The 26,070-nt window shown below is 37.9% G+C and overlaps 1 protein-coding gene across 2 annotated transcripts in view; it reads right to left on the bottom strand.

The window, feature by feature from the left end:
* LOC124862966 (protein kinase C alpha type-like) overlaps positions 1 to 26,070 on the bottom strand; it is a 159,853-nt gene that overhangs the window by 7,816 nt on the left and 125,967 nt on the right. Inside the window, exons 6-16 of one of the 2 annotated variants that reach the window (XM_047357177.1) lie at positions 25,769 to 25,925; positions 25,536 to 25,670; positions 21,689 to 21,782; positions 18,792 to 18,821; positions 14,805 to 14,945; positions 14,539 to 14,712; positions 14,024 to 14,115; positions 11,551 to 11,613; positions 11,003 to 11,141; positions 9,711 to 9,791; positions 2,250 to 2,357 (exon numbers count right to left, since the gene is read on the bottom strand). In XM_047357177.1, coding sequence (XP_047213133.1) covers positions 2,250 to 2,357; positions 9,711 to 9,791; positions 11,003 to 11,141; positions 11,551 to 11,613; positions 14,024 to 14,115; positions 14,539 to 14,712; positions 14,805 to 14,945; positions 18,792 to 18,821; positions 21,689 to 21,782; positions 25,536 to 25,670; positions 25,769 to 25,925 — 1,214 coding nt within the window. The remainder of the gene's footprint in view (positions 1 to 2,249; positions 2,358 to 9,710; positions 9,792 to 11,002; positions 11,142 to 11,550; positions 11,614 to 14,023; positions 14,116 to 14,538; positions 14,713 to 14,804; positions 14,946 to 18,791; positions 18,822 to 21,688; positions 21,783 to 25,535; positions 25,671 to 25,768; positions 25,926 to 26,070) is intronic. The other variant, XM_047357178.1, reaches the window with a different exon arrangement.

The raw sequence follows: 26,070 nt of genomic DNA, 5'->3' as shown, positions 1-26,070 counted from the left end.
ATACCAGGAGAATAATTTGTTTTGTCACCCATTGTCAGATGATGAAACATATTTTTTGTGACAGGCTAAAGGATATAATATAATTTTAAATGATGTTTTAATAAAAATCTCCATCAGTCTGCAGCCAAATGTTGTAATAACCCTTCCTGATTTGTAAATTGACTCTGAAAGCTCATTTCCTTGTCAGTAAATAATCATAATATATAAATCATGATGAAGTGTCTGTGTGGCATTGCATTCAAAGCAAAACCCCGATCTAAGCGGAACACGTGATCTCTAAACAAAGGGATATTTTTGAATGCCTTGGAAATCTGTGTCTCAGGAGCACCAACTGTGCAAAATTACTTCCTGTAATAGAGCCGACGGCTGAGTTACACTAAGAAAGAAATGTATTGGACACAAAGGAGCCAAAATTTGAACAATAACACTGACTAATATTAATACATACATCATCCTTGCAATACTTTAAAAGCTACCACAAATAAAACAGATCCTTGATGTGCCACTGTTTAGTCACAAATCTCTTGCAAAGAATGAAAAATATCAGAATTAGAGCAATTATACTGGAGATGTTAGGAGATTAGGAGAAGCAAACAGCTATAAGTAAACTAGCTCAGACCAGATTAAAAAATACACTAAGTATACCATCATAAAACATTTAACAATATTTTCCACAATTTATCTCATGAATATGAACTCAGAACATGGATAAGCTTAGTTTTAACCTCTGTTAGCTGATCTTTGAACTAGATAATGGCACAACCATTTTTCTAAGTCGCTAAATGTCCTTTACTTAGACATTACAGTTCAACTGCATTTCTTATTTCATCCTATATAAAGCATACCCTCTTTTCTGGCCTATTTGGTCTTAGTGGCTGCGTAGCAAGTCAAAAAAAGACAAAGACCTTTTCAAAAGAAATGCCTTTGTAGTTCAGCGATTCTCTACTCCTACTACAACTAATAATAGAAAATAATATTCTTATTCTTGCTCTTCTTATTATTATTTTGCAAGCAGATCCAATGTGACCTTATAATGCTGGGTTTCCATAGTGATACAAGGTACAGAAAAGTATTTTCTAATGTGAAAAGATGTTTTAAATCAGGAGCTGTGTGATTGATAAAGACATATGCAACAGTACCTTCTGTGCCGCTATATTTGGTTTAGCTGGATAGAGATGGATACCTTTCTGCTGAAGTAACAAAGAGCACAGACCTGTTTGTCTGTTGTACCTGATTATTGCGTGTTAAAATATTACTTCTCTTTTAAGCCACAGACGTTTTAAAGGAAAAAAAACTGGTGACTTTAAACACAGCCTCAGATAAGACAAAGCACTCAGCCACAAAACGGATGTAAAGTGTCATCAGCAGCTTATTAAGAAAGTAAAACATATTCCTGCCAAAGAACTGCACTGAACTCTGTCCATACATACAGGGAAATCTATTTCCAGGTAGTCAATTGTTAACCATGTTTTTATAAATGCGGTAGTTTTTCTTTGCAAGATTACAATTCATGGTTCTCAAAAGATAATTTATGCACTATTTAATAAATAAAGATTGAATACCTAATTAGCTTTCATTTTTTAAGGCAACAAAAGAGAAAACAAAGAAATGTCGAAAATACAGACAAGTTTTGTATTTCTGACTTTCTTTTTATTTATCCTTAACTAGGTTTAAATTATAAAATAATTTTTCAGTCTTGATCAGCCTAGTGGGGAGTTGGGGCTGGGAAAATGCTTTTCCTCTTAAGAAAGGCTTGGCAACTGGTCTAGGCATTTTAATGAATATGCATGTGCTTCACACAGTTATTGTACATTTTTGTAACATAAATTCTATTATACAAAGCTGGGGCAGGAACTTTATCCATTCAGCCAAAAGAAACACAGCAAGTTTAAAAAACAAACAGGATACCTTTGCTTTACCTTCTGAAACATTGTCTTACATCTATGTGTAATAAAATAAGATGATATTGCATTGGTGGTTATTTTTGGGTTTTGAACAAAATGTTGTTATGCAGTGAATGAAAAGTGTATGGACGTGTGAATGTCCTGATGATTGCATGGCTTTACTGCATCCAACCGTTTTAAAGTTTTGCCATCGTGCTGAAATTACTGCCAAAGCAAAACGTCTAAAAACGTTTTAAAAATCAGATTTAACAAAGTTTCACCTGAAAGATCTGTTGCACGTGTTTGAGAGTAGCGTTGTTGTAAAAGTAGCTGTTTCTTCTTATTGGATGTATTCACTCTCCTTACCCCTTTGCAGATGGACACTGCCTCTTTCGACATGGACTTTGGGTAGGACACGTTGTGCTCCATGATGGACTGGAAGAGCTCGTCCTCGTCTTCGCCATCAAATGGCGGCTAGAAATGTACAGAAGCAGTGTCAAAGAGTTCAGACAGATGCTCCAATGATTTGAAATTTGTAGCTTGTTATGTGCTTCAGTCTGAGGTGACAACATCTACTGTAAACGGTCATGTTTTTTAATTATCTTAGACTAAAAGGAAAACATGAAATAATTTTACAACCTATTTTAAGTTGGATATTTATACAAATAAAGGAAATTGGTCAAACTTGTTGCTTGGAACCAATATTAACAGTACAATTGTCAAAGCAACTCACATTTTAGTTATTATAGGATGTTGAGAGTTATTCTTCCATTACTGCAGTGATAAAATCACAGAATAAAATATTTAAATGAGTGCCAGTTTATCTCTAATTCAAAAGTATAGTGTTATAGTTGGTGTTATAGTTATCTGCTAGTTAAAGAGGTCATATGTTTTGTTTGTATTGCTATTTTATACTATATTTAGTTGATAATATTGTTTTTTTTTTTTACTAAAGGCAGGAAAGTCTTTGAAAAACCACTGAGATGTACTTTTAAATATTTTGAAAATCGATAAAAAAAATCTGAAAACTATTTAAATTACAGAAGCTTAATAAAAGCATTTGTTATCTAAGAAACCATTTATCTAAGTCTAACCAAATTTAAATTGCGCAAATTAATCCCAGTTAGCGTTTTAATTTTCAACACAAACAGTGACAAAAAGTCTACCCAGAAACAGTATATACTATAATAAAAATAAGCTAAAAAAATAACATAAATACAGAAATGAGCCAAACACTGAGGCAGGGGTAGACGTAAAACTAAATCTGTTTAATACTCAAATTACCCGAAAATTAAAATAACGGCATGGAATGGATGAACAACATGGAGGAAACCCTGATAACTATATAATAATCTTATCAAATGAAGTAAACGCAACAATTCAACACAAAACTAAAAGCAATTCATAAAGACAATTTTATTGTTCATACATAAAAGCAATCAAAAACGTTTTAAAGCCTATATATGAAAAAACAAATTTAATACTTAAGAGCACTTCAATAAATTAAACAACCCTGCTGTAAACAAAAAAGAAGTTATCACTACTTTGAGCTAAAAACAGTACATTTGTATCTTAATCTATTAAAACTTAAGAACTAATTAGGGTATTACTACCGCATGTCTTCAACCAGATATAATAATTATGTTTTTTTATTCATCAACTTAAGTGTCGGAGTCTGGGTTAGAGTGTGTGTTTGTGTTTTGTGTGCAACTTCGTTTTCAGTTTCTAGATGGTTCTGGAGTTTCTCAGGTGTTCTGGGTGACAAGTACGACTGATCTGCTGATTGCATGGAGGAGTATTTAAGCAGGAGGCTGCCAGCACTTTGATGCCAGAGTGTTTGTCTACAGTGGTAACAAGCTCAGCCACTACTAAGCTATGCTTTGTTCTAAGCTGACTTTGTGTATGTTCCTTCGCAGGCTAAAACCTGAATCTTTTGATTATGTCGCTGAACGTTGACTTCAGTTCCAGATGTTTTCTGGACAATCAAGATTACCTACGTCTTGTGGATTTTGCTCCCAAGGACCAAGCTGGCAGCTTCCTGTTTTCCTCCGTCTCCTGAACCAAGGCATAAGCGTACCCTGTCCCCCCTCCAACGCAAGTACCTGTACATTGAACTAACTTCTGATCTCACCAGAGCTCACTCAACAGCACCAGTGAAACCATCTGGATTACTCCGTTTTGCAAGCCTGGATCGCGAATCCCTCTACCCCTGGCGACCTGACTGCACTTATTTAGTAAGCCGTTTCCCTGACTACAACAGTTACCTTTCGTTAATTCTGTAACTTAATAGTTCCTTGTTTCACCAGTTCTCCTCCCCCTCTTTCTATACAGTTGGCGATTCATCCGATCATGCTCCAGACTCACTTGCTGTAAATAAAACACCTTTTACTGACTCAGTTGTTTCCTCGGAGTGTTCTTCTGTATGTGGGTCAGATCTATTACAAAGATAATGACAGAACACTCTGGCCAACACGACCCAGCAGAAACACTCCAAAGAACCCTATCTGAACATGCTAACCAAATCCATTTTCATGATTTCTCTCTTCGTTCCCTTTCAGAGCAACAACGCCAAACAAATCAACAGTTAGAACAGATTGCCTCCATGCTTCAGCAAACCTTAAGTTCTCAGTCCTCCGCACATGTAGATGGCGCTGCTGCACCACCATCATCTCAACAGCTTCCTCATTCCCGTGACGTCACCTCCCCTAATCCAGAAAGGTTTTCTGGTGAGGTTGGTAACTGTAGAGGATTTTTGCTTCAGTGTGCCCTAGTTTTCAACCGTTCACCACGTTCCTTTCCCCATGATGATGTAAAGATTTCGTACGTTATTGGTTAATTGACAGGTAAAGCCCTACAGTGGGCAGAGGCCTGTTTCTCTGATTGCAGAGATTTTGGAGTTTGTCAAAGAATTTAAGCAGACTTTTTCCCCTGTTATAGACAAAACGAGTACTGGTCGACAGTTGAGAGCTTTAAAGCAGCGTAATAGACCACTTACTGAGTTTTCCATCAAATTTCGTACTTTGGCTGCTGCTTCTGGTTGGAATAATGAAGCATTGAAGTCAACCTTTTTCCACGCTCTAGGCGATTCCTTAAAGGATGAGTTAGTCCTGATTGATGAACCTCCTACACTAGATGAAGCTATTTCTTTAGCTATTAAAGTTGACAATAGAATAAGGGAGAGAAGAAGATCCAGAGCAGAAAGGTTTAGTTACAGAACACAGTTAGCTACTAGCTTGCCACCCAAAGCTAAGACTCCACCTCAGCAATCCGTTTAACTTTTGAAGAGAGAGAAAGACGCAGATTAACCAAACAGTGTTTTTACTGCGGTTCACCTGATCACTTTGTAGCTACTTGTCCTGCTTGCCCTGGGCAGCCAAAAGACAACTGTGAAGTGGGTGTTGGTGAATTACTCAAAGAATAGTAAAGCCCCCAGATTCAGCCTACCAGCTACTATCATATTTAATCAACATACTTTGACTCTGTCTGCCATGTTAGATTTGGGCAGCGAACAGAACTTAATAGATTCTGAGTTAGTTATTAGAGTAGACATTGAGGTGGAACCATTTTCTTCTCCTTGCCCTGTTCTAGCTTTAGACGGAAATAAATTGCAGCAGATAACTCAGCGTACCACTACAACGTCTGCTGTCAGGTAACCATAGAGAAGAGATATCTTTCTTCATGTTTCCAGTGTCTCAGGTTTCCATAGTTCTTGGCTTCCCCTGGTTACAAAAACATAACCCTCATTTAGACTGGTGTCTAAAGAGTGTCGCATCGAGTCCTGGTCCACTAGTTGCCACTCATCGTGTCTCCAGTCAGCTTTCTCCCAGAGTTTTCCCGAGCAGGTTAACAGGGAGGACGAGGTTATAGATTTGTCTCAGGTACCTACTGAATACCATGATTTAAGAGGAGTCTTTAGTAAAAGTAAGGCTCTGTCTTTACCCCCTCACAGACCTTATGACTGTGCAATCGATCTTCTTCCAGGTGCCCCCTGGCTTCTAGCAGGCTTTATAATATCTCACGTCCTGAACAGAAGTCCATGGAGAATTATTATGATTCCTTGTGTGCAGGTATTATTCGGCCTTCCTCCTCACCTCTTGGGGCAGGATTTTTCTTTGTTGGTAAGAAGGATGGCTTGTTGTGTCCATGCATTGACTATAGAGGCTTAAACCAAATCACAGTTAAAAAAATAAATACCCACTTCCTCTCATTACCTCAGCTATTGAACCGGTTCATGGTGCAACTATATTTTCTAAGTTAGATCTCAGAAATGCTTATCTTGTCAGGATCCGCCAAGGGGACGAGTGGAAGACGGCCTTCAAGACACCGTTAGGCCATTTCGAGCACCTGGTCATGCCTTTCGGACTGTACAATGCTTCTGCTGTTTTCCGGGCTTTAGTCAACGACGTTCTCAGAGATTTTTTGAACATTTTTGTTTTCATGTATTAGGATGATATTCTGATTTATTCTAAGGATATTGAGGAGCATCGCAAACATGTTCGCCAGGTACTTCAGCGTCTCTTGAAGAACCGCCTGTTTGTGAAAGCCGAAAAGTGTGATTTTCACCAGCCTTCTGTCATATTTTTGGGCTACATCCTTGAGGGTGGACAGGTATGTTCTGACCCAGAAAAAATAAAGACTGTCCTGGAATGGCCTGTGCCAGACTCTCGCAAAGCACTACAGCGTTTTCTCGGATTTCCAAATTTCTACAGACAATTCATCAAAGACTACAGTTTGACAGCTGCACCCCTTACCGCAATGACATCTTCCAAAGTCTCATTTTCCTGGTCGCCTGAAGCTGAAACAGCTTTCCAAGCTTTAAAGGAGAAATTCGTGCAAGCCCCCATCTTAGTTCAAACCGGCTCTTCAAAACAGTTCATCATGGAAGTTGATGCTTCAGACTCCGGTGTTGGGGCTGTTTTGTCTCAGAACTCTGAGGATGGGAGACTTCATCCTTGTGCTTTTTTCTTTCCCGCAGGTTAAGCAACACAGAGAGAAACTAAGATGTGGGCAACAGAGAATTACTGGCCATAAAACCTGCCCTTGAGGAATGGTGCCACTGGCTTGAGGGGGCCAAGCATCCTGTTCAAGTCTGGACTGATCATAAGAACTTGGCCTACCTCCAATCAGTCAAAAGACTAAATCCACGTCAGTCTTGGTGGTCTTTATTCTTCTCTCGTTTTGACTTGTGTATTTCTTTCAGACCACGACCCAAGAACACTAAGCCTGATTCCTTCTCCGGACAGTTTGCTGCTGATGATTCAGTGAAGGAACCAGCTCCCATTTTGCCGTCCAGTTGGACAGTAGGGGCACTCAGGTGGGAGATGGAGGACATTATTAACAAGGCTCAACAGCAGGAACCTGATCCTGGCACAGGACCACCAAACCGCATCTATGTCCCATCTCAAGTATGCACTAAGCTTATTGATTGGCTTCACACAGCTAGGTTTTCGGCTCATCCTGGTGTGAGTAGAACTATTGCTTTGGTTCAGAGAAGGTTCTGGTGGCCATTCATAAGGATGTTAGAGATTTTGTTCCGGCCTGCGCCACCTGTGCCCGAAACAAGTCTAGTAACCAGCCACCTGCAGGTCTTCTTCAACCCTTCAGCATCCCTAATCGACCATGGTCCCACGTTGCTTTAGACTTCGTTACTGGACTGCCACTCTCGTCAGGTATGACTACCGTTCTCACGATAGTTGATCGTTTTTCTAAATCATACCATCTCATTCCCCTCAGAAAACTTCTGTCAGCTCTACAAACAGCAAAACTCCTCACTAAGCACGTCTTTCGTCTTCATGGGATTCCACAAGACATTCTGTCCGACTGAGGTCCACAGTTCATCTCTCAGGTTTGGAAACAGTTTTGTTTAGCTTTAGGAGCAAAGGTTTCACTGACCTCTGGTTATCATCCTCAGTCTAACAGTCAAACTGAGAGATTAAATCAACAACTGGAATCCACTTGACGTTGTCTCACATCTACAAAACCCGCAGATTGGTGCTCATACCTACCTTGGGTCGAGTATGCACTCAACTCACACATCTCTTCAGCTACTGGACGCTCACCTTTTGAAGCATCTATCGGTTATCAGCCACCTCTGTTTTCTGCTGACGAGAAGGAGATCACAGTTTAGTCAGTTCATCAACATGTCCGCCGCTGCAGAACCATCTGGAACTCAACCATTCAAGCCCTTCATCGAACTGCTGACCAGAATAAGCGTTTCGCTGACCGGAGATGCCGACCTGGACCCGAGTATCAGCCTGGACAAAGGGTATGGTTATCGGCACGAGACGTGCCACTGAAGTCCATGTCTCTGAAGCTTTCGCCCCGTTTCATCGGACCGTACAAGATCAAGACTGTGATCAGCCGCTCTGCGATTCACCTTCGTTTACCAGCAGGTCTTCATATACATCCTACATTCCATGTGTCTCAGATAAAGCCTGTGATCAATAGTGCTTCTTTTCTTCCGTTTTGCATGCCTGGACCCCGAATCCCTCTATCCCTGGCGACCTGACTGCACTTATTTAGTAAGCCGTTTCCCTGACTACAACAGTTACCTTTCGTTAATTCTGCAACTTAATAGTTCCTTGTTTCACCAGTTCTCCTCCCCCTCTTTCCATACAGTTGGCGATTCATCCGTTCATGCTCCAGACTCACTTGCTGTAAATAAAACACCTTTTACTGACTCAGTTGTTTCCTCGGAGTGTTCTTCTGTATGTGGGTCAGATCTATTATGAAGATAATGACAGAACACTCTGGCCAACACGACCCAGCAGAAACACTCCAAAGAACCCTATCTGAACATGTAACCAAATCCATTTTCATGATTCCTCTCTTCGTTCCCTTTCAGAGCAACAACGCCAAACAAATCAACAGTTAGAACAGATTGCCTCCATGCTTCAGCAAACCTTAAGTTCTCAGTCCTCCGCACATGTAGATGGCGCTGCTGCACCAACATCCTCTGAGTGTTCTTCTGTATGTGAGTCAGATCTATTACGAAAATAATGACATTAAGTTTCCAACTGAGGAAAATCTCTGAAAATTAAGTTTTCTGATTAATTATTTTCTCAATCAAATAGTTCATGTGTGTCATTAATACAGACACATCTGGTTATTTTTAAAAAAATTAAAAACAAACAAAAACATCTGTTTTGAAAAAAATGACATTTTTAATGATTTTTAAAAAATCAAGAACCCCTTCTATTGCTGTTTTGTTTTGCTTTCACAAACAACACACTGTTTTTTTAAGGAATCTGTAATCAGTATAGTTTAGTTTAGTTTAGTTTAGTTTATGCATCTCAAACTCAAGTCTCAGTTTAAGTTTGTTTGTGGTCAGAATAACTCAGTTCAGGGTTGACCAGTTTACATATATTAGATTTTGACCTACAGATGAAACAAACACAGTCCAAATGAACTTAAAACCAATAAAATAACCATTTAATTTAAAGTTACAAATGAAATACCAACTGCAGCTAAATTAGCCAGCTGCGTTATACGCAATTATAATTTCTTATCATGTCTACACTGTGCACAACACAGCAGGGTGTCAACTCTTCACTAACTGTACATAGAAATAGGCAACAAAAATCTGCTGGTGACTGACAACTGTTAGTGGCACTCCCTAGGTTATGTCGCCCTGAGCAATGAGCCACATCACTCATATCAAAAAGCTTCAGTGTTTCCAGTTATATAAAACAGAAAAAATTATCATGTTAAGGATTTTTAATAAAATAAGCTAAAACATTAAAGGCAAATTCCTTGATTAGTTGCCAAAACATTAAAATCTTAATGTAAAACCTTTGCAATTAAGCAGTGTAGAGTGAAAACATTTACCTGCCCTGCCAACATCTCATACAGGAGAACTCCATAAGCCCACCAGTCCACCGATTTTCCATAAGGCTGGTAAGCTATTATCTAGGGAAAAACAGACAAAACATTTATATATTTACAAAAACATTCACTACCTAATTTCTTTTATGAAGAAAGGTGTTAATATTCAACACTTAAACACCATTATTTTTTTATTGTGCTGCAGGCAAATAAAGATGGTCTGCATTGAAGATGCTGAAGAAAAATGAAAAAAAAGCCTTTTTTTTTTTACCCGCGATCTCAACTAACCAAATCAGCCCCCATTAAGCCCAGCCAGTTATTTTGAGCTGCCGTGACAAAGGCATTTTCTCCTACCATCTAATTTACCAACCCACCAAACCTCCCTCCCACACATGCTCTACGCATAACCACACAGTTGCACAGGCAAAGAGCTAAATCGGAGCTGCATTTCATTTTAACGCACAAATGCAGCATTTTCTTACAGCTTCCAAATGACTCATAAATTATACTTTATTTCAAAAACGTCCTGGGCAAAACTATAATGCTGAAATATGGAGATGTATTGGGCTATATCGGGGGACGGTATCCTGCACAACATAAACTATAATACAGTAACTGAGGTTGCCTTATAAAACACTATAGATTGTATGTGTGTTATGCACGGAAGATATTAATTTTCTTATCACAATATTGTGTGGTATCTCTTAGTGCTAAAAATCATCCTATTGTGTAGGCATCTTTCATTGCATAAAGTCAGAGTCTTACAGTAACTGCTCTAAATTATAACAGACTCCAGTTACATTCAGAAGTGCAATATTACTGCTAAACAGGACACAATAATTGCATTCAATAATATTTTAAAATTTATTGCTTTTTATTGATGCCCTCAGGGAACCAAATCAGAAAAAAAGTAGTTAGTCTCAACCATACTGCAAATTTTCTGGGATTTGCAAACATCATCCGTTTGATTTTATCAGAATCACGAAAAAATAATAAAACGTGATAGCAAAAAACGATGCAATAATAATGTATTTCTGATGTGTATAAATTTATGTTTTTTTTTTATTTGCTGCTAGTTGATGCTTCAGTAAATTATGTATTTAAACAGAAGGTTAAAGGATTTTACCTTAATTGGCTTGCAGTGATTGGTTAAAAACCTATCTCTGGTGGATATCAGTCATACTGTTTTAAATTTTAAAAAGTTGACATTTCTTAACAGAATACATCAAAGAGGTTGTAAGAAAGTCAAAATATAATGCAGTTAGACGATTTCATGTTTGTTTTTCACATCAGACCTCAGGTGCGATGTAATCCGGGGTGCCGCAGAAGGTGCGTGTGGACATTCCTTCATACATGTTCTCCTTGCACATGCCAAAGTCTGCTATCTTGATGTGGCCCTCGCAGTCCAGCATCACATTGTCCAGCTTCAGGTCCCTGCAGCACAGACAGCTTTGTAAGAATTTATGTGACTGTTTTGATGCTTTCAGGCTTTTTAATCACCCCCTGGTTAGTTTTGATCAACACCACCCATTTAGGATTTTGCCCTGACCTCAATACAGCGGTCAGGTGTACCCTTCTTAGCTAACAACTTGTTTGATTGATATTTGTTGAATAATTATGATCCAACATAACTAGCATGATGATGTTCTGATATGAGCTCTTGGAGGAAGTTGTGATTCAGTTAGATTTATTACACGCAATGATGGGTTTTAAAACTTCGAAGAGCAGAAAGGTAAGCTCTACATATCTATATTTTGTTACTATGAAATGCATGTTAAACAGTCAGTGTTTGAAATTATGATTAACACAAAAACTACAGCTGATGAAACATCCAGGAACCCACCTGTAGATGATTCCCTTCCGATGCAAGAAAAACAAACCGACTGCTATCTCAGCGGCATAAAACCTGCAAAACAATAAGAATTATTTTAAATAAGCACCTGAAATTTTGCGTATATGGTGATGTATTGAATATGTAAATGAAAGTGGAAAGATATCCAAAATTTTTGACCCAAGTTATACTATTTAAAAAGGCCTTCCACCATGTTGGAGTCATCCATTTTGGTCGCACAGTTGAACATGCGCAGCTCAACAGACATCACAGCTCTGATGTCACCCGGGATTATAAAACCCGCGGAAAACAAACTTTCGTTGCCATTTCCAACGTGTCTCACGGGACGACACAACGGAGGCGCATATCAAAAGCTCGCAGGCGAACTTTTGCTCCACAAGGCCATTCCCGGAAGAGCTTGAAAGCTGGAAACCTGTCTGATACAAGAAGGTCAGAAGGTTCATATGCCGATCGAAGACCACACCGACATCCAGCGCAGGTGAAAACTCACAGAGGTTTTATTTTCAAGGAGATGACTTTCCTCCTTGTGATTCCGTCGACTAAACGGTTCTTCATATTTTCCCCTCCTGGACGGATGAGAAGTTTACCTTTTTTTTTCTTGAGGTGATCAAGGACACATCCTCAACCGGTGGAGAGAAGAAATTAACGTCAAAGTAATTTCGTTCTTTTCATATTAAATCAGATAGGTGCATTTAGAAGTCTGGGCAGGATGAGGCATAGTTAAGGTGATTTAGAATCACCAGTAGTTAATCTAAGGTATCAACTTGTTGCATGCAGTACTGATTGAAGTGTTCTATGCTCAGCTGTGTTTTGATTTGCTGCACAAGCGCTGCTGAATCGTGCGTGGTTAATGTTTTGTCCAGCTGATCACAAATCACCCAGGAGTTAGAAGTTGGACTTGGTTGTTTTTCATTCAAAGTTTTTTGTTCAAAGCAACTGCGGTCTGGGCCTCGCCTGACCACTCCTTTGTTCCAGTTTTATAACTGGAGTTTTTCCACTCAGTTCCCGCCTCCGAGTTTTATGACTCTTTGTTCGAGATTTGGGGCAATCAGCTGCTAGAGGCTAAAAGGGGCGTGGCCCCACCTTTTTAACAGCACCAGGAGGATTTCTCTTTCCATTTAACCCAAATTACACAATTTGTCCATAAAACTACTGGTTTGATCTTCATAGACATTAAATGCGCATATATTTTTCTTTTATTATTATTGTTAGGTAGTCATTTTTATCCCCTTTGTGTAGAATAGTGCTTGTTAGTTAGGTGAAGGTTTTTGGACCAGAATAATGGTATATTAGAATTATTTGGCTTCAATAAATCTTCATATATATAATTAAGAGAAGCGTTTGTGTTTATTTCGTGCAAGAGAGATTTATCTGTCAAAACAAGGTCGAAGTTCCCCCACCTTTGGCGAAGCGGTTGAATAAACTGTGACATTTTGTGGTTCTGGTTAATAATTTAACAATTATTAATGATGAATAGCTAATTGTAATTATGAAGAGCTTTGAGCCCATAATCACAATACCAGAAGACATCTCTGATTTCTATCTGTAAGTAATGATTTTGCTTAAGAAATAAAAACATTTTTCAAATTATGATTTTAAATTATAATTTTTGATACATATTAACTATCAATAATCATAATCCTTACAACCAATTATAATGAAAGTTTTAAATCTCCCACAAAATTATCTTTTAAATTATTTGGGTATTTAGTAAATAGAAATAAATACAGATACCTAAAGAGGAAACCTTTATTCTGATCAAATGTCAGATGGACAGAAAAAAGGGTTCTTTCTTTTTATACTGTATATGTAAATACCTGGTTTCCACTTTTAAGTCGCTATTTATAACCCACCTTTACTAATTAGTTTTTGCCTCAAATAGAGGCTGACATCGTTTTTGTTATTAGGCTTCATTACATTTTGCAGTATGCTTTTACTATTTCGGTGTAATTCTTGTCTGTTTTATTTACAGGCTTTAAATTCACTGTTGTGCTTTTCTTATGAGCTTATTTGTATTGCTATGAGGTTACTGTGTTGCTCTTTGTTTTTTTGTTGTCTCTCATTGTGGAGCACTTTGGTGCATTTTGTTTCTTTTAATAAAGTCCTACATAAATAAAGTAGACACTGACATTAACACCTCTAAGACCACTTTAAAACTAACCTAAAAGTCTTGGCTCCTTTTGCATACAGTCAACTGAACTTCCCATTATTATTTAGCAATATCTATTAAGGAAAATGAAAACCAAAATAAATGTCACTCTCATACACCTATTTTGGAGGTTGAGTTGGCACATCTGTCATAAAAATGCAGTATTGTGCATTTGTATTATAAAGAAATGCAACTGTACAGCGCTGTTCTGAGGCGTTGACACCAAAACTCCCATCTAGTAGACGAAGTTGCCTGTAGAATATTATCTGTGTTTTCAAACCATGTGAGTGTGCATATTTCGGAGTAAGTCCTTACACTGCCTGAGGCTCCTTAAACTTGCCCATACGCTGGATATGGTACATGAGATCTCCTCCGTTAATGTATTCCATCACAAAGTAAAGTCGGTCCTATAATGAAAGAGCAGGTTATTGTCCAGGGCGCAGATAAAGATATACAGTAAGTAATGTCTTACAGTAAATTATCTTAAGCTTAAGAAAAAACTTATTTATCCCCCTTGAGAAGCAACAAAGGTCATTATATAACTCTAGGCTTTATTTAAAAATCTTTGAGTCAGTCTGTTTCTGCACAGACGTCACTTCATTTTCACCTTCAATTATACCTGCAGGGATGCCAAGGAAAGAAAGGGTATAGAAATGTTGAGCACAAATACAAAAGTAATAACAGTCACAGTTCAATAAAACTGAAATTGCTTTGGGATAATAATGATCCCCGTTAAAGAGTTTTTTTTGTGTGTAAGAAAAGGCCATCAGTCCAGGAAGTGTGCATTATTAACTGTGACGACATCAAGCTGGAGTGTTTTTTTTACCCACCACAGTCTGAAAGCAGGAGTGGAGCTGGGTGAGGAAGGGCGGTTTGTCTCTAAGTGCCAATACCCTCTTCTCTACCATTGTACATTCAACATCATCATCCTGGATCACAACGTCTTTCTTCAGGATCTTTATGGCGTAGAGCTCCTCTGTTGACTTCATCTCTGCCAGCATTACCTGCATTTGATAAAGACGGCACACTCGAGAGGTTAATAAAAGAAGCAAAACTTTAGTTTTGTTGCTTTGTAATGAAATATAAGAGTTCTCACCTTTCCGAAGCTGCCCTTTCCCAGAAGAGCCAGGAAGTTGAAGTCGCTGAGCCGTACTCTGTCCATGTTACCTGAGGGCAGACTGAACCGCCGGTGATCTGTCGGTGTGATAACTTTCTTACCGTGGCCCAGCTTGGCTTTCTGTTATATACAATAAGCACACACATATACCAAAGGGATTTAAACATCATTCCTTAAAATGTGGATGTTTTAACTGCATATATTATGTTTTTCTATAAAGAATAAAACAATAATTATGAGCTTCCACATTTCTGTGAGTAACAAACAAAACAATGGATGCAGGACACATTAATATCAGCCATTAAAAAGTTGAATAAAGTATTGTTGCATAGTTGTCTATTGGGCTAAAACAAGGTAGAAATTCAACTAAAAAATGTTTTATGATCTGGTAAAATTATACCTCTTAAAACGACATAAAATAAAATTTTGCCTGATATTAATTAACAACTGAATAAAACATGGTGCCATAAGAAATAATAACAATGTAAAAATAAAAGGAGTGATATGATATAGTATCATAGATTTACAGGGGCTTAATACAAATGCACACGGTTTGTGGTAATGTGACAGAATTTGAAAAACTTTAAATGGTATGAGAACCTTTGCAATACATTGTATCTACTGACTTGTTTAACTCCAGGACTGTCTGACTTCTTTGTTGTTTTCACACATCCTCAAAGACATTAAGCAACATCACACCGTTGGTAGCTTTTAGTAAAGTGCCAACACACTGTTCAGCAAGGGTACACAGCATTTTAAGGATCCTTGCTGGTATAATGATTAGTTTGCCAAACATCTTAAAAAAAAGGAGAAAGAAAACACCAGACAATTAAGGTTCCCAGGAGCACCTATCATAGTTCCTGCTTCTGTCAGGTGTGGCCCAGAAAACAGGCGAGTGGTGGGACAATGAGAGCTATAACCATGATAGTCAGGTATTTAAACTTAAAGTGAAAAAATACGCTACAAAATTTCCTCCCATGTCATAATTATACACTAATTTGTGTTGCTTAATGCTTATTGATCCAAATAAAATGCATTGAGGTTTGTGGTTGTAATACGAAAAGAATTAGAAAAGCCTTTGCGGCTTAAATACCTTTGCGAGACAATGTCTGCTTTAATATTTGATGCTGCATAAATGCAAAGCACACTTTTCCTGCAGAACTGTCACACTGCATCCACACGTCAGCTTGTGCCATTATTCATCAAGCATTGACCTTAATGAGACACTTCAAGTCTCCTACTTCTAGACATTCCAGCTTTTCATCCTTCTTTTTTCTTGCGTTGTTCACCTTATCAGGTCTGTAGAAATCTCTACAGGACTTCAAATATTTAGAATGACAACTCAGATAAAAACTTTTAGCACCACTAAAGGAATAGTCTCCAAACATTCTGCATTAGAAATATTTGTCAAAATTTGAATATTCTGTACAATGAGCTCAGCCATATTATGTCAACAGATGCCTTTCTGTTGCTTATTCCAAGCTTTAGCAATTTATTAATTTTAAGCTTTTAAGTACTCATCGAGTGTTTATTCTGTTGCCTTTTAATGAGAATGCTGCTCATCATAATATGTCAGTAGCGTCATTTTATTACTCATTATTACCCCATTTTATTTAAGAGACACCTAGTGGTCACTTTGGGAATAGACTTACAACAGAAAAATGCATGAATATTTCTTCATATACAAATATATTACATAAACGTTTAACACAATCAACATCTAAAGATTCACTTGAAACAAATACTTTGGCCACTTCATTCAATCAGATGCAGTGCAGCCAAACATGAGACTTAAAAGAAATATAACAGTGCCACTGTGTGGAAACATCCGGCACACACACATATACTGCAAACACAGCAGGCACACTAAGAACCTGTGAGTATCCAGTCAAACATTTACAATAATTATTGTTGTTCCATGCTTAATGCTCAGACAGCCTTCTATAGTCCTGATCCGACTAGTAGAAGGATGATAATCACCCAGTGAGGAGCGGATGTGAAGTTCTGCTGGCCCGTGGCTGTGCATCGGAAGGTAAAGGTAATGCCCCGAAACCAGAGGCCAGAGAGCTCCACAAATTTACTAACAACAATGCTGTTTGGTTTTTGTGTGTTTAATAGGCAGAGTTTTTGTATTAACAGTTAAAGCAGTGAAGCTGAAAAAGGGAAATTGTGATTAGGATTGTTCCTGTCTTGATTATAAATATATTTCTTATGATGTTTTTGAGCCTGTTTTGGTTATGTTACGGTACTTGATTGAACATTTCCCCAGTTCTTCAAATCTGACCTAAAGGCCAAATTTAATCATATTTAGGAGCCAGTTAATCGAAAAATGTTATTAAATGCAAAAACAAATTCCAGTCAGCCTTTTCATAGCTGTTTAAAGCAAATAAGTCATTTTAAAATGCACTTTCTGACAAAACATTTTGAGTCACGCCTTAAAACCAAAAACACACTTCCACTTTATGGAAGATGACATTGAGTCTGTAACTGCACTCCCTTCTACCCACCTTCTACTGACGCTTTTCCAGGTCTGGAAAAGGGTCTAACAGATTGCTTTTATGATAAAAAATAACTTTTTAATGTAAATATATGAAATAAATGCGCACCACCTACTGGTGACAGAAAACAAAATATTATGAGCACTTTTGATGAAAAGACAATTTATGCTGGAAACATTTGTGAATTCTGTAGAATATTACAGGTGAACTTATTGAAAATACTTTGTGGGGCAAGATTATTTAAAACTGGACTCTTGAATTTAAAGAAGGGTCCACATAAAGGTGAGGGCTAGAACAGATCGCAGTGAGTCAGCAGCCATACCACTGAGACAACTGTTTTTACTCTTCATTTATCCTATTTGGGTACAAAACCTCTACTGATGTCCGAAGATCATATTAAATCAGTAAACACTCTCTCAAAGCTCTACTTCTTTTTGCATGATAAATATCTACAACTTTCAGGAGTGTTTTTCTCTCAGTGTCTGAGACAAATGTGTAAAGGGTAATTTAACTGCAGTTTCTGTCTGATTGTGTATCAGCATTTTTACTTGCATCCACGAAGATAAAATACTTGGCTTGAACAAATTCATAGGGTTGAGTGGCATGACAAATATTTTCCTTATAATAACCTTTTGAAGCCTACATTACTGTAGTGCAATGATCCCTCACAACTATAACATACTTATTAAGTGGAAAAAAGTGAGGCTTGTGTAACCACTGTATGGCTCTCCAGTACAAGTTAGCCATTTTGGTGACACAGGTGTTGAGAGAAATGGGAGTGCTGATGCATATGCAAATGAGAGTGGTGATGATACTATTTTGATCTATCGTGTTGCTTTTGAGTTATGTTTTGATGTCCAAGTTTAAAAACACAGTCACTACTTCCAACTGTCTGTTTTTTTTAATTCTTTTTAACATATTTCTAAGTATTGGACATAGTAATGAATTTTGAGGTCAGACACCAGGGAAAAGGAACAGTTGTAAAAAAGATGGCATATTTCCCATTCAACTATAATATATAGATCTTAGAAATATTGAAACAATTTCACCTTGTAGAAATAGCTAAAAAAATTACCCTCTCCTTTTGTCAATTGTTCATTTAGAAATGTAAATACTTTTGTACAATTTCTGAACTCCTTTAAGGACAAACAAATGTAGAGCAAATTTAAGTTTTGCTTTCATGTAGACTCCTATAGTGACATAATTTCTCTACATAACAGGTTTGGATTGTGTATTTTATTAAAGTCTAATAGTACTTATCAAGTAAGAATAGTGGGTAAATTTGTGATATGATTTAAAAAACAAATTAATTGGGTACAGGTGTATTCTGCAAAAGACCTTTGTTAGTAAATCAGATTTATTTGTGGAGTCCCAGCAGAGATCCACAAACAATCCCAGTCCATCAAGTGAATAAGTGAGATGCAAGCCGAAACATGAGAGAAACACAAGAAGCAGGCAGGGGAGCTACCTTGAGATAGTGGATATTTAACTGGCAGGCCTAGAAGAGAGAAGAAACTCACCCATTAGTGGGCTCAGCGATTAGTGTGCAAGTCTGGCTGACACACGTCGGCAAAAACATGACAAGTTATTACTCTTATGACTAGAAAATACTAAAACCTAAAAGAACAATCACATCTTTTGCATCCCACCCCAGTTTCCATGGCAACCAGAGGTTGCGTGACGACAGAGAAAGCCAAGGTTGGTCGGTTTGTACAGTGAAGAAAAGAACAAAATTAAAACTCAGTTCCTCGGGGAGTGTTGTGAGGAGAAGACATTTACACTCAGTATTAAAGGCTGCACTCGCACTTGCACTCACACTTGCACTAAGAGCTGGAGTTTAATAAAACGACCTTCTGTCTCTCACAACTCTTCCCATATAAGTCACAACCAGATTTGCACTCCTCGATGCAGTGTCCTCTTTGTGCTCATGTCTTTGGAGAGGCTGTGAGTTTTAAATAAGGCTGCATGTTATACAAGAACCTCACTGACAAATACCTGCAGTCAACAAAGCAACAACTAGAAGGCAATAACTGGCTGCAGTGTTTTTCCTTAGATTGGATGGGAAAGATCTGCAACTTTGTTTATACTGATTAAAAGAATTGTGTGAACTGGTCAGCAAAACAACTTTACAGCGAACATTAAGTCAGTATACTAAATTCTCTTTGATTTTTATCTGTTAAGTAGAAATAAAAAGAGTGATTGCAGCAAAGTAGAAGTAGGAAAGTAGAAGTAGGATCTCCAAATGCTGTAGGAGGCATTATGAAAAAGGAATGTGAACTGGGTTAAAGCTGCAAAAACATTAAAATCAATGGTTCTGGAACCCAGACTGGAGCCCTCTTTGGCTTAGACATTTCCAGTTTGCTATATCTGCATAACCTGTGTTGTAGAGATGTGTGTATGTTTCTTTTGCAGCTGCAAAACTTTGCACTGAAACTTTCGCAAAACTACAATCAGTAATTTAAGAATGTTTAGTCAGGGAGAAAAATTCAGAGGCCAAATTATTGGTCCACCTGCTTCTATGTAACTCTTTTGCAACAGTACTTAGGTTTCTTTCTATGAAATTTCTTACGGTTGACGGATACAGGGAGAAGGATTTTTGACAATTCCTCTTTACGCAAACTTTCTAGATCCTCCAGAATCCTGAGTCCTCTTTTGAGATCTCCTCTCTTTAGGGCACCCAAAGATTTTCTATATGATTTAGGTCAATGGATTTTGATGGCAATGAAAGAAGTTGAACTTGTGTTGGTAAACAATTTCTCTGTTGATTTGGTCATATGTTTTGCATCATTATACTGATGAATATAATAGTAATGGAAAACGAGAACCCATTTTCAATTTACTGGTAGAGTCCACCTGACTTTCTTTGAAATGTCAAAAGAGTACAAGGTTCCCTAGGTCTTTAGAAGAGAAATACGCCCACAGTATCATAGATCCACCACTGTACTTAACAGTGGGCATAAGGTGCTTTTTCATCTATTCATTTGTGGTTTCATGCCAGAAAATTAATGTTTGCTGTTAAATGCTCTCTAGTGTCATCTGACACTAGAGAGCATGGAGCCTTGGTCCCCCCTAACAATGAGCTTTGAAGATTATTTATCCCTTCATTCCCATGCTGCTCGTTGTTAGTGGTGGCAAGATAAATTTCAGTCCTCATCCAGCCTAGAGGCCAGTGACTATAAAAAATGGGCCTCTGTATCACATCATAATTATCATAATTAACACAACTGTGTTTCCTTGGTCCTTCAACATCACCTTGATTAAATACATATATCTGTACTTTTTTCATTCCTATTTAGCAAATTGTTTGTTTTTTGTTGCTTCCTTTTTACCTTTTGTAACACAGTTCCTGTTGTCTTAACTGTATATGAAAAGTGTTTATAGATAAAGACTGATGGATTGATCTTTATCAGAGATGCCAGTAAATGTGACTGGCACTGTATTTGTTTGAAAATGGAGAGGATTATATTGTTGCATCAGCCACAACAATCTAAATGTGGGGAACCAGCAGTGATAATGGACAGTATGAAGCCCCCCACCGTACACATCCCATTTTTATAATTGGAATGAATATTGTTTTATTCATTGTAATGTTTTGTACCTATGTGTAGTACAACAGGCTTATAAACAGGATGAGTAATTCTCACACAGGCACTCTTGACAGCCTTGTGACAAAAATGTACAAAGCACTTCAAGTTCAGTCAATTACGTCAGCTTGCAGTGATAAACATGTTGTGCTCTTCCACTTTTATGTTTGCATTATCATCTTAGAAAAAGCCACGGTTATACGTATCTAAGCAACTATTATCATCATTGTATTATAAATATGTACGAGTAGCTGTTAAGGAGATGTCATGTATCAGTAACTGACTTCAACAATGTTGCATCTATCAAGTTATCAGTTGTGACCACCCTAAATGTACAGAATAATTGTGTTATATGCAGGTGAAAGTGAAACTTAAAAAATTTGGATATGATGCAGAGTGGATCCTGACAGTCTGCAGTCATGACGTCCCAATGTTGGTCCTGTATTTGCAAAGAAAGGAAGATGAGACATCTTTTGCAGGTCCCTTTTGTTCAAAGTCTGCACCAGGAAAGACACTGCAATGCAAAAAATAATAATAAAAATGTCAAGTAGATAATCTAAGTAACACCTTATATTCTAAGTATCATATTAAAGCTAATTTGATTCATTTTCATTTCTGTCTCTGTAACACTGGAGGAAAGAAGACGCGGAAACAGCATGAATTTTGCAATGCGACAAGAAAGAGAAGGACGTTATTTGTTGAAGTTTATGTGAGCAGGTCCAAAAGACATTTGTGATTTTTTTTTTCCAAAAAAGAAAATTGACTTGACACTCCTGCCCACCTCAAACTTTTGTCGAAGCTCCAGGTTGACATCGTCCACCTCGGGAATGGGAACATTGTAGTATTCTCCTTCCTCCTGGTTCAGGAGCTTGTACCTAAGAGAGAAAAACATGGTAGGCAAAATATGGAAAAAAGGTCATTTGCTTTGCATAACTTAACATATTGACTAATTTATTTTACTTAATCTCCTTTGCCTTCTCCCCTCTGTCCACCCACACACATGTAAGTCTTTATATTTCTGCTTACTTCAATTAGAAGTACTTAATTTCTATTTTCTGCAAGTTTGAAATGCTGCACGCTCTTGCCAGATTGCGTCTGTCTCTTCTTTAATGTCTAATGAAGTGTAATTTATAGTAAAAACTGCAGCCAAACACACAAACAGTAGTAGTTTCCAAGCTGACTGCCAACATTTCACACACTGGAATTTCCTTGATTTCCTTTTTCAACAGAAGTTGTTTAAGGCAAATTAGGAACGCTACTGTTCAAAGTGAGAAACAACTGATCCGACAGAACCACAGAGAGAAGTAACTGGCTTCAACATGTGTTGTCTTTGGGTGACTGGACTTGGTAGCAGATGACAGTGTTTGCATCTGTTTTACTCAGTGTATCCTTAATTTGTATGACAATAAACAATGCAATAAAAAATACTTATATAATATAATTTATATAATATAAATAAAATGTTTATATTAAACAAAACCCTGAAATAGGAAAAATGTTTAGACAGCTGTGACTAAGCTCATAACTTCTCACACGGCTGTACTTCTAGCAACGGTGAACATTAAATACAGAAAGATCATGTTTTGTTTGTAAGGAGATATAAACATTAACCACTCATGTGTAGATGTAAACAAAAGGGGAGGATTTTCTAACTCAAACTGATTTCTTATGCAGAGAAATAAGTGACTATTAAGTTGGCTTCATCTGTCAAGGCATGTCATAGCAGAGTTATGCCAAAATCTAACCTGACACTCCACAGCCATGAAAGGACAGGTGCTTTCCTAATGGGAGTACTGGATGCCAAGACATTTCAGTTGGAGACCAGGGATGTACACATTTTAATATGGGCCATCCATTCCTTGGGGGTCCTGATGAGGGAATGGATCTATGTTGGATCAGCAGCGCGAACTATGATGGGCATGTCCAACAAAGAGGGACTTCATTTTGCCTGTGCACTTCTGCATCATATTGTACGGGAAAGAAGGGTTTATTTTGGTGGTTTATAGCATCATGAGTATACAGTGCCTTGCGAAAGTATTCGGCCCCCTTGAACTTCTCAACCTCTTGCCACATTTCAGGCTTCAAACATAAAGATATAAAATTCAAATATTTTGTGAAGAATCAACAAGTGGGACACAATCGTGAAGATGGAATGAAATTTATTGGATGCGTCAAACTTTTTAACAAATAAAAAACTGAAAAGTGGGGCGTGCAATATTATTCGGCCCCTTTACTTTCAGTGCAGCAAACTCACTCCAGAAGTTCAGTGAGGATCTCTGAATGATCCAATGTTGTCCCAAATGACTGATGATGATAAATATAATCCACCTGTGTGTAACCAAGTCTCCGTATAAATGCACCTGCTCTGTGATAGTCTCAGGGTTCTGTTCAAAGTGCAGAGAGCATCATGAAGACCAAGGAACACACCAGGCAGGTCCGAGATACTGTTGTGGAGACGTTTAAAGCTGGATTTGGATACAAAAAGATTTCCAAAGCTTTAAACCTCCCAAGGAGCACTGTGCAAGCAATCATATTGAAATGGAAGGAGTATCAGACCACTGCAAATCTACTAAGACCCGGTCGTCCCTCTAAACTTTCATCTCGAACAAGGAGAAGACTGATCAGAGATGCAGCCAAGAGGCCCATGATCACTCTGGATGAACTGCAGAGATCTACAGCTGAGGTGGGAGAGTCTGTCCATAGGACAACAATCAGTCGTACACTGCACAAATCTGGCCTTTATGGAAGAGTGGCAAGAAGAAAGCCATTTCTCAAAGATATCCATAAAAAGTCTCGTTTAAAGTTTGCCACAAGCCACCTGGGAGACACACCAAACATGTAGAAGAAGGTGCTCTGGTCAGATGAAACCAAAATCAAACTGTTTGGTCACAATGCAAAATGATATGTTTGGCGTAAAAGCAACACAGCTCATCACCCTGAACACACCATCCCCACTGTCAAACATGGTGGTGGCAGCATCATGGTTTGGGCCTGCTTTTCGTCAGCAGGGACAGGGAAGATGGTCAAAATTGATGGGAAGATGGATGGGGCCAAATACAGGACCATACTGGAAGAAAACCTGTTGGAGTCTGCAAGAGACCTGAGACTGGGATGGAGATTTATCTTCCAACAAGACAATGATCCTAAACATAAAGCCAAATCTACAATGGAATGGTTCACAAATAAACGTATCCAGATGTTGGAATGGCCAAGTCAAAGTCCAGACCTGAATCCAATCGAGAATCTTTGGAAAGAGCTGAAGGCTGCTGTTCACGAACGCTCTCCATCCAACCTCACTGAGCTTGAGCTGTTTTGCAAGGAAGAATGGGCAAGAATTTCAGTCTCTCGATGTGCAAAACTGATAGAGACAAACCCCAAGAGACTTGCAGCTGTAATTGCAGTGAAGGTTGGCGCTACAAAGTATTAACGCAAGGGGGCCGAATAATATTGCAGTTTTTTATTTGTTAAAAAAGTTTGACACATCCAATAAATTTCATTCCACTTCACGATTGTGTCCCACTTGTTGTTGATTCTTCACAAAAAGTTAGAATTTTATATCTTTATGTTTGAAGCCTGAAATGTGGCAAGAGGTTGAAAGGTTCAAGGGGGCCGAGTACTTTTGCAAGGCACTGTATGTGGGTCTAAGGGCTTAGGACAATACATAAGTATAACTATTTATTTTTGGTAAATTTACTATCAAAAAAGACTTTAAGGACTTTATTGTTGTCAGATAAGTATTTTAGGAAATTATTAAGAAAAGCAGTCATAAAAATACCTAAATCTCACATATTTATCTACATATTATTCTCTGGAAACTTTATATTACACCGTATTTCAACTGATTGTGATTCTGATTACAATTTGGACCAGTTAACTCTAATGAAACTGAAGTCGCATAACCACGTTTCCTTATATCAGGCTATAAATGGGTTATAAAAAATAACTATAAACCGTTTGATACCAAAGCAGGAATGAAACAGGCCCATGGTGGGGTTGAAACATTCTGTGACAAACAGCTGTATTCATACCCAAAAACACAGTGAGTGAAATAATCAACAAATGACTATTATGAATAAAAAACCATCTTTTTTTACGCCGTCACTTTAAAAACAGACAGAAATGTGTCTGTTCCACTGTTTTTCGATCATCCATGTTGCATATTCTCTGTCAGAAGCCACAATTAAGGGTGCAGTGTCTGAATAAAAAAAATTACCAACACCAGATTGCTTGTATGTCCCACATTTTATAAATCACATGTTGAATTTTGTACCCAGTTTGGCCCATTGAGCTGTTTTTATTGGTGCTGAAATTGGTCTCAGAAGTTGACATTACAGAATCAGGGTAATTATATGGCAGCTATGACCCCTGGCAAAAACTATGAAACCACTGTTCTTAAAGGATGTTCGGTTTGAGTTTTTACTTAGCAAATGCTGTTTTGCTTTTTCTCTGTGATGCATTTCGCCTATAAGAGCATCTCTGCTTGAAAGATGCTACATGAATAAAGCTGAATGATTTGATTTAAAGTATGAGGTTATGTTAGTGCTACAAAAATATAAATGAAAAGCACGAATCATTGAAAGTGATCAAACGCAAGTTGCAAAGGTTTGGGTGGTAATGAGAAAACTGACCATCCACAATGGGGAGCCTTGATGAGCTCAGAAACACCAAAAGACATGGAGCCCATGAAGTCATTCCGGGTGGTTCTGTCCCAGTCCCATATCTCAATGGACAGACGTCGGTCCTTATCTGATGCTTTCAGCTTACTGCTTAGACACACACAATGGAAAAACTGTTAAAAATGTTTACATTTTGATTTAGATCTAGCTTTGAATTCATTTTCTAAAAGAGAAAATTTATTCACAAGGTGAATGATTCGTTCCAACAAGGATTGAGAGAGGAACGGATGGTCCTGGTCTTCTGTTTGGTCTCGTTCTTTGGGTCTGGGATGAGTTTGAGTTTGACATATGGGTCTGATAAACCATTTGGATCCATGGGAATCAGGTTCCTGGCTTCACCCACTGGAAGGAATACATAAAGAAAATGTTTAAGTGTTTGAAGCAGATTTAAAGACAATATGGCTAAACAACTGACTGAGGGATTTAAACCCTTATATACTATGATTGCAAATTCTTCTTCCAGTGTTAATGCAGCCAAGCTGGGCAT

The sequence above is a fragment of the Girardinichthys multiradiatus genome, chromosome X (genome assembly GCF_021462225.1).
Source record: "Girardinichthys multiradiatus isolate DD_20200921_A chromosome X, DD_fGirMul_XY1, whole genome shotgun sequence".
NCBI classification, from domain to species: domain Eukaryota; kingdom Metazoa; phylum Chordata; class Actinopteri; order Cyprinodontiformes; family Goodeidae; genus Girardinichthys; species Girardinichthys multiradiatus.
Note: the sequence above shows the minus strand (reverse complement) of the source record. Positions and strands in the feature narration are given on the sequence as shown.